The sequence below is a fragment of the Colossoma macropomum genome, unplaced genomic scaffold (assembly GCF_904425465.1).
Source record: "Colossoma macropomum unplaced genomic scaffold, Colossoma_macropomum, whole genome shotgun sequence".
Lineage (NCBI taxonomy): Eukaryota > Metazoa > Chordata > Actinopteri > Characiformes > Serrasalmidae > Colossoma > Colossoma macropomum.
The window spans coordinates 10,617,573-10,627,218 of NW_023494808.1; the positions used below are offsets into that span (position 1 = coordinate 10,617,573).

The following is a 9,646-nucleotide window of genomic DNA, read 5'->3' on the forward strand; positions in this document are numbered from 1 at the left end:
GCAATCATGGACCACTGAATGAGGAGAACGTTTGGTCGCCCATTGCTGTATATTGTGATTGTTTCATGAATTTTTAAACTTTTTGTCATATAACAATGAACAATGAACATATGACAATACAGCACTGCTTTACTTTATAAGTACTATTTGGTCACTAAATCAATGCAAGTCTTATATAACACTCATGCTGCGGCTGAAACTCAAATAACTCCCTGCTCCCTACATAGTGCACTATGTAGGAATTTACATACATTTACAAAGAAAGAACAATTTAAATGTTTTACAACATTGACATTTCTTGCACTAAGTACAGTTTCTCTGTGCTTTTTCCACCTCTGGTTTTCTGCTTACACTGTTCTAAATGTCAATATTATTCTGCACACCAAGCAATACTTCTCTCTGCTTACGGATTTGACATTTTGTCCTCTGATTTAAGTTTATTAATAACTTCAATTTCTTATTGCCTTTCAGGATTATTGTGACTAAGGAAAACTGCAAAAATGGGATTGAGGAAATCAAAGCCACAGCCCATACCAGGTTAGATTACTTCATGTTAGCAAAATGTTTTAACATTCTTGGGGCTAGTTCCAAAAAAGCCGGGACAGTATGAGAAATTCTAATAAAAAACAGACAGCAGTGATTAGTAAATTCTGTTTGACCTGTATAATCCTGAAAACAGTACAAAAGAATTTCCAAGTGATTTCTGCAACATGTTCCAAAAAACGTTGGGACAGGAGTGTTTAACCTTTCATTTTACCAGTACTTAATAAACAAACATAAAAAACACACAAACTTATCCAGCTTTGAAAGTGGAATTTTTGCCATTCTTCTGTCATACAAGTCTTCAGCTGTGCAACCATACAGGGCCTTTGCTGTTTTGTTATATTTTCAGTTCAATAATGTACAACACATTTTCAATGGGAGACAGTTCTGAGCTCTGGACTGCAGGCAGTCCAGTCTACCGGCCACACTCTCTGATTAACCATAATGTTGTAACGTGCAGAATGTCATGATGAAATCAGCATGGACGTCCATGAAAAAGACACTGTATAGAGGATAGCATACGTTGCTCTAAAATGTGTTCAGTGTTAATAAAGTTAAGTTCCCCAATAATCCCCCATGCCAAGACCCTGGCTTTAGATTTTTACACTGGTTGCAGTCTAGATGGTTCTTTACTTCTTTGTCCCAGAGAACACGACATTGATTATTTCCATAAACAATCTGAAAAATTGACTTGTCAGAACACTATACATGTTTCTGCTATACATCAGTCCATTTCAGATGAGCTTGAGCCCAGAGAAGTAGGCAGCATTTCTGGACGCTGTCAACATACGACTTTCACTGTGCAGAGTACAGTCTTAACTTGCATTTGTGGGTATGTGGAGATATTCGTCACAGAAGCATGCTAGTTTTTAATGCAGTGCCATTTGAGGCGATTGATAAAATGGATGAGAAACAAAGAGGTGGTTTTACTGAAGTGGCTGGTCAGTGCAGTCAACTGTAGAACTAAGCCTGAAAGTGAAAGGGAGATCAAACCTGAGATGTGGTTACAGACAACCTGTATAAACATGAAAAGTATGATCATATATGACAAAGTAATATTTACTCTGACTTTGCAACTCTGGTCTATTTTCCTTTTGATATTATAATCATACTGTAATTAGTATTTTTAGTACCTAATACACATTTAGTATTCCTCCCTGTGACTGCATTTTGTTTATTTCACAGACTTTGATAGACCATGGAGGGACATGGACTGGAAGTAAGTAAATCATTCCGCTGTAGGCAGTAAATGTCTGACATACTTGGCTCTAACCTAATAATAAATATTCAGAATAAACTAGTTATAAATAAATAAATAAATACATAGCAAATCACCAACAAAAGATTCAATAAAAGGAGAAACTCTCTAAGAGCATGAAGCACAACCACTGTGAAGAACCAAGACTCAAAAGAGAAATTCCATAAAACATGAAAAAGAACAACTGTGAGGAACCAAGACTCAAAAGAGAAATCCCATAAAAACATGAAGAAGAACCACTGTGAAGGACTAGATGCAAAAGGAGACACTTCATGAGGGCATGAGGAAGAACTGCTTAGAGGAACCAAGACTCAGAAAGAGAAACTCCCTAAAAACATGAAAAATAACCACTGTGAGGAACCAAAACTCCAAAAGAGAAACTCCATTAGAGCATGAAGAGGAACCACTGTGAGGAACCAAGACTCGGAGGGGAAACTCCATAAGAGCATGAAGAAGAACCTCTACGAGGAACCAAGAGTGAAAAGGAGAAACTGTACAAGAGCATGAAGAAGAACCACTGTGCAAAAACCAAGACTCAAACAAGAAAACCCATAAAAGCAGGGTACAACCATTGTGAGAGACCAAGATACAAAAGGAGAAACTCCATGCAAGCAGGAGGAAGAACTGTGAGAGGAACCAAGACTCAAAAGGAGAAACTCTTCAAGAGCGTGAAGAAGAACCACTGTGAGAAACCAAAACTCAAAAGGAGAAACTTCATGAGGGCATGAAGAACCACTGTGAAGAACCAAGACTTCAAAAGAGAAACTCCATAAGAGCACAGTGAAGAACCATTGTGTGACTTCACGCACCCTGTTTTCTGTCCAGCCTTTTTATTTAATTGTGCTAAAATTTTAGTTACGACAAAGTAGAAATATGCACCTCTCCTCTAAGAAAAACATATATAAGATAAACAGTTGGACCTTTATTTTGTACCTTTGAGGGTACTTTTGCATTGGTAGTGCCTTGATGAATGAAAAATGTACCTGCACAGAACCTTTTTTTCTGAAAGTGTTGAGACTCCAATGCTCTATTTATAAATATAAATGAATATGCAAGTTGAAATGAACGTGATCTGCTTTTTAATTCTTTAAAACATTTAAGCTTGTTCATCTCGTACAGTGAAAAGGAAAACTTGGAAGCCAAGTTAAGACACATTCAGCTGAACCATCCAGAGCTCAGACGTGTCAGAATCCTGCTACATGGACCAGTAGGAGCAGGAAAATCCTGCTTCATAAACTCAGTGCAAAGCGTCTTCCATGGAGAGATTAAAACCAGGGCATTCGAACAATCAAATGCTAAAAAAAGCTGCACAAAAACGGTGAGTATATTTGCAGAATTTTAGCAGAATTCAGAACCATTAGCCAACTGTGTTTGCACACAGAGGAATTAGACCTCCGCATTTAACCCATCTGTGCAGTGAAACACCCACATGCATGCACACTAGTGAACACACACACTAGGGGGCAGTAAGCACACTTGCCCAGAGCGGTGGGCAGCCCTATATTCATACATTAATGTCTACAAAAGTAGTGATGTATGTCATTTCTGTTGATGAAGTTGATTGGTGGGGTGGGTGGAGTCTTCAATGATGCTGTGGCATTTCTTTAAAATGTTTTGTGTACATGAGAGTAAAGCTAACCACAAAGGCGTTTCAGGGTCAATGTTAAAAAAAAATAAAAATAATAGACCTTGAGAATAAAGTCATAATATTTCAAGAATAAAGTTGTAGTTTTTAGAATAGAATCATAATATTTTGAAAATAGAATCTTAAACTTGATTTTGCGTTGGGGCCTGTTACTGTACTGGCGAGGACAAAGACCCTGAGCATGTCTGAGTTCCACTTACTCCTTCCGGATCATTCATTTTGATTATCAGTCTCAATGTCTCCTGTGAAACTACATGCCCTCTTTGAATGGCATGAAAATGTAACCACCCATAGCTGTGTTGACGGCCATTGCCTGCAAGTTCCCCTTCAACAGAACAGACAATTTCCTCCAAGTCAGCTGTTTCAGAGTTCTTATACTATAACAATCTGGTGCTGATGTGTCAGGAGACAGGGAGACCAAGTATTTCTTTATTGGTAAAACCGATACGAACAAATTACTCTACCAACTCCTCAACGTCCCTCGTTTTAACACGAGGAGGTTGCTACCTTCCTTTTGCAAACCCTTTGGCCACAATACTGTGACTGTTCCTGGTAATAATGCCACTTTAATGTCGTAATTCTATTACTTAGTTTCTCGAAATATTACAACTTAATTCTCAAAATATTACTTCTTTGTCAAATTATTATGACTTTATTCGCAAAACAGCTACAATATTATCTCAAAATATTATGACTTTATTTTCAAAGTCTATTTTATGGTTTTTTAACAGTGGCCCTAAAATGCCATTGTAAGCTAAAACTCTACAAAGAGCTGGGTTGGAAAAAAGTTAACATGGAAAAGCAAATTGCTTTTGACATTTTGTTTCATCTGACCCTGAAATCTCATTTGCAATTGCATCGTCACCCTCCAGCTCTGCCAAAATGAAAATGTACTTGCAATCCTGTTTGCAATTGCATTTTCACTCTCAAGAAGGCACTCCTGTGGGACATCGGAAGGGACTTTTAAGGGCAGGCGTGTTCTAAGAGGAAGTGACGAGAAGGTCTAAACTTTGGCGGTACTTGCCAACCAGCTCAAGGATAAGTCTGTCCAAAGTGATTTCATATTCTTTTGTGAGGAAGTGTTTCTTGACTGACTGAGAGAGATTGTAATGGCACAAAAGCAAACGTTAGTGGCGTTGTGCCGAGGCTCGCAGAACCATCGGAGGAACTGGGCGGCCAGTGATGAATATTCCTATTAAGGAAGCGCATTTCCACTGGGTTAGTGCAATATTTCGTAGCCCTGCTCCTGGGGGAACTTAATAATAAGATGATCTTGGAAAACTGGACCCAGCTCGTTAACAGCCCCTGATTTTTTGTAACTGGAGTGTTAAAGCAGGAAAATCACTGAAATGTGCAGGGCAGCATTGCTCTAGGACCAGTGTTCCTCCGACCATCCTGCGAGCCTCTGCCCAAAGCTGCAAAGCTGGTCATAATGTTACTAAGATGGCTGCTTGTGTAGCTACAAGCTCTCCTAGTTAGTCAAGAGACACTTCCACACAAAAATCACAATGGACAGATTTATCCTCGGCCTGGTTGGCGAGTGCTAAAATGTCACTAGCAGTAGTTGCTAATGCGCTGGTACTGCCAAGATTTAGACTTATTTGTTTGTCCCTTCCTCTTATAGCATGCTCCCTCACTTAAAAGTCTCTCCCAGCATCCCACCCACAGCATTTGGTTGTGACAGTGAAAACACAATTGCAAACAGGATTGCGAATTACCATTTCATTTTGGCAAAACTTGAGCATGACAATGAGGAATTGCAATTGCAAATTGGCAATTTATTATTCTGTTTTTAATATGTCAGAGCCAGACCATTAAGACAATGTAATGAAATGTCAAAAAGACTTTGCTTTTCCACTTTCATTTTTCCAGCCTTTATGCACAAAAATGCAGATGCAAATACATGTTTTGTATTTGAATTTGAATCATATCTTTAATGATAATCACTCATATGGGAAATGCAATTATAAATACACAATTGAATTAGCATCTTGAAATTTGCATTTGAGTTTGAAAGCTTTCTGAAGCAGTGAAGCGCTCCTATAAATTGTATCGGGTTGTAAGGGTTCATTACTCAAAGCTTTTAAAACCAGTGCACATTAATGACACCTGTCAATTAAAAGCACAAACAACAGCTATAAATCGACTCTGTCCTGGGGGGATGTTTTAGGATAAAAGTCTAAATCTTTATTCTCTAGCGATTTAAAAGCTTGTCATTTGTTTCTAAAGCACCACAGTTCACTTCTTCTCTAAAGCAGTCAAATGATTGGGTGCTCAACAAAGCTGCAGACATCATTAATCATATGTGTTTTTGAAAATGATCCAAGCATTGATGCATTTTTTTTTGTACACTTGCTCTGGAGCTCCAGTAACATGGGTAACATCACTACTGGTAAAAGCTCTCATGAGTCTACCTCTCCCCAATATTGCCTTGGGCTTTCTAAGCCTGATCTCAAGTTACTTAAGTCTCAGCATGAGTATTAGACCAAGATCTATATCCTGGATCAAGCTCTCATAAACTTCTGGTCCATAGCCTCTGTATTTATTGAGCCTGTAAAGGGTTTAACAGTAAAAACTGAGTTGGACTACAATACCTGCAGAGCTAAAAATACAACAAGCATGATTATTCGATGAAATAAAATGGACCAAAAATTTCAATTGTAACATAATATATGATACATTTTTTGTTCCCAGAAATCATTAGGCTTTCTCTGAAGGCCAAAAGGCAATGAGCTTCCCTCTGCTGCATACCACATCGGCATATCACAGTGTCCAGAAAGAATGGACAGAGAAGTTTAGGCTTTGACAGGGTGGACATAAGGCTAATCTACTTCGAAAATAAAGTTTTTGTTCATCTTCAGTGGTCGTTCACCATTGATCACAGGAAAGTTACACATTCTTGTACATCTCCCATTTTAGGTTTCTTATTTTATAAATTTGTAAATCTTTTAATATCGCTAGGCCAGTGTTGATTGGCCTTGTTTTTCTCCTCACAGTACAAAGCCTACACCACTACCAACAGGAATTCTGAGACTCTGCCATTTGTCTTCAATGATATTATGGGCCTGGAACAAAATGACGAAGATGGAATTCATCCTGATGATGTTGTTAATGCATTGCTGGGCCATATAAAAGATGGCTACAAGGTAGATAAGTCCAAAACCATAATTAAGAATATTCTGAAACATCAAGGAATTGATGTCTTGAGGGACACATTGGAGGTCCATTAAATCCATGCAAAACTCTCTCTCTCTCTCTCTCTCTCCTCTCTCTCTCTCTCTCTCTATTCTCTTCAGTTTAATCCTGCTTCTCCCCTGAGTGATGAAGACGCAGGCTACATAAGAGAACCTAGTCTGAAGGACAAAGTTCACTGTCTAGTGAGTGTTGTGCCTGCAGGCTCCATCTCACAAATGGACATCGGTGTCATCAACAAGATGGAAGTCGTTAGGAAGAAAGCCATTAGCCTGGGTGAGTTTTTGGAATGTACAGATAGCGCAAAAATGAAAGGAAAAAACAAAAAAAGTGTCATTGGAACTTATTGGGCCACCATGTGCAACCAGAACAGCTTCAGTGTATTTTTGCATAGAGTCTACAAGTCTCTGGAACTGTACTGGAGGGACGGCACACCATCCTTCCAAAAGATGTTCCCTAAATTAGTGTTTAGATGATTAGATGTGGAGCATACAAGTCAGTCCAAATCTCCTATACATGTTCAGCTAGATTGAGAAATGGTGACTGTGATGGCCATAGCATGATTTACATCATTTTTGTAATCATAAAACCATTCTGTTACCCCTCATACCCTGTGGATGATGGTATTGACCATTTCAGTGGAAACACAATGTTTGTTCTTTTTCTGGAAATGCTCTTTTCTAGTTTGATAATGCAGTCCTCCACACTTTAATTGAGATCTTAATCATCTCCTCGTGTTTTTGGATGGCAAAATAAGTATCAGTTCACTCTTTCCACCAGTCTTTCAGGAAATTGGGCAAGTTTTCAGATTTACAAATATGCGGCAGCATGTTGTAAAATTTTTCAGAAGTATCCCATAGTTACAGTTGCTAGACCAGAAAGGACCGACTGGGTGAACCAATTTGCCTGAGACAGACCAGTGCTGTACCTCTAGTTAGTTTAGAATACCAAAGACAGAAGCTCACTTAGTGTGGGTGAAGCAGCTAAACAATGACCTTTCCCTGAATTTGTATTTGAGTGTCTACTTTTCCCTAACAGACATCATGACTTCATAATAAGTTTATTTTCAGGGACCCCCCAGAATTTTGAGATCCAAGAGATCCCGGACCCCCAAAACCTCCTGAATTTCACACCTTGCCCCTACCAAGATTGAAAGGTTTCAACATAAGATGAAGACAAACAGACAGAATATTGCTTCTGCCCCAACTTATAGTATGCAAATACTTGGAATGAGCATAAATTTACAAAAAAACAAAAAAAACAAAAAAGATTCATACGGTAAAACATAAATTAAATGTTCTTGTACTGTTTTCAATTTATTATAGATCAAACAAAATATTATTATGTATTTTATAATTGGGTTCGTAGTCATTTGGTGTCATAACTTAAAAAAAGGGTTGAGTAACTGAGTTTGTAGTTAATTGGTGTCATAGCTTAAAAAAGTGTTGAGTTCTTTGAAATTTTAATAAAAATCAGTTTTACTTTCTGTTGGTGTATTATTTAAAGTTCAGTTAAATCAGTTTTTCTTATTGCCGCATACTCATCTTTTCAAGTTAAGACACCATTACCTTTTAACAGTGGCATCATAAAGTGTATATTTGCACATTAATAGAGATTATTCTCTGTGCGCATCAGGCATCCCTCATGTGGTTGTTATGACGAAGGTCGATGACGACGTCTGTCCACTGGTCAACAAAGACCTAAAACAGATCTACAGAAGCAGGAAAATCAAAGAAAAGGTTAGTCACCATTTGCTGATTTATCTGTGTGTGCTCATATACGTTCTCCTTAGACATACTGGGCTGTTATAGCCAAGATATAATTTTCTATATATAAGTCAATAGCAAAAGTTATGTTTTTTTTGGTCCCAGAATCATTGTATTCCATTTTCTTTATGTTCAGATGCAGATCTGCAGCAACATACTTGGTCCACCCATGAAATGCATCTTCCCCGTGAGCAACTATCATGAGGAAAATAACATGAACGACACCAAAGATGTTCTCATCCTAGCAGCATTACTGCAGATTGTTAAATTTGCTAAAGATTATGTTGAAGAATATCACGTAACACATGAGTAAAGCATTCAGCAGGCATTCACTCTTTAGTAATGATTCACGATGTAATTCTTGTTAGTAGTTAACTGATCCTGATTTTCTGCATGCTCACATGCGAACATCTGAAATAAAGTTTGAGCTTGTTTCATCTTCAAAAGGGGATTGAACAATTGTGGATTCAGCCTATACTACTATGGATGGTTTGAACACATTAAAAATGATAGTAAATCTTGATTAATCACATTATTTTGTGTAGTTAGTTTTCCACTTAGCTATTGCTTTTGTTAATTTTCCTCACATGAGCACTGTCCAGCCTAGTGTGCCAAGGTACTGATATTGCTGCCTTAGTGCTGTGTTTTGCTTGTAAACTTTGGTGCAATTAAGACAATAAGTATATAAGTGAGTGTGTGTGTGTGTGTGTGTGTTTTACATTCCACCTGTACTTAAATTGTAACCTTTATAGGGCCCATATTCTACCTTTCCTCCAGTGCTTTTCTATGATTTGTTAATCAATTCTAGATGTTCTGCTAGCTGACTTTTAAATTAAATTAAATATGGATATAGTAATCTATTGTCTGGTGGTGTCATTGAATTCAGGTAGTCATTGATTGCGACACATTTGTTTACAAATTATGTTAATATGTCCTTAAATGAGGGACCATGTATCAAATGGGCTGTGATTTCAGTATGGTTCACTCAGTATAGATATAAATACCCTTATATTAAAGCAGATGCCCAATAATTCACAACACCAGTATTTCATTTCTGTTCATTTCAGTTTGAGTTCCTTTGGTTGGTCAGAAGAATGCTCTCTACCTCAGTTTAGTCATGGCCAGTTTCCACCCACTTGCTAAATCTCTCACATTTCATGATGCTACTAAATTGGAAGGGTAAAGGCTAGCACAGGCTTCCTCAAAGATGTGTTAATCTCCACCACTGCTGTTAAGTCAACA

The 9,646-nt window shown here is 37.9% G+C and overlaps 1 protein-coding gene across 1 annotated transcript; it reads left to right on the plus strand.

Moving 5' to 3' along the window:
* Positions 1 to 491: 491 nt before the first annotated feature.
* LOC118797974 (interferon-induced protein 44-like) lies at positions 492 to 8,717 on the plus strand. Its single transcript, XM_036557271.1, has 7 exons — positions 492 to 537; positions 1,729 to 1,762; positions 2,921 to 3,119; positions 6,443 to 6,592; positions 6,743 to 6,914; positions 8,274 to 8,377; positions 8,541 to 8,717. The coding sequence occupies exons 1-7, from the start codon at positions 501 to 503 to the stop codon at positions 8,715 to 8,717; spliced, it is 873 nt and encodes a 290-aa protein (XP_036413164.1). The 5' UTR covers positions 492 to 500.
* The last annotated feature ends 929 nt before the right edge of the window (positions 8,718 to 9,646 follow it).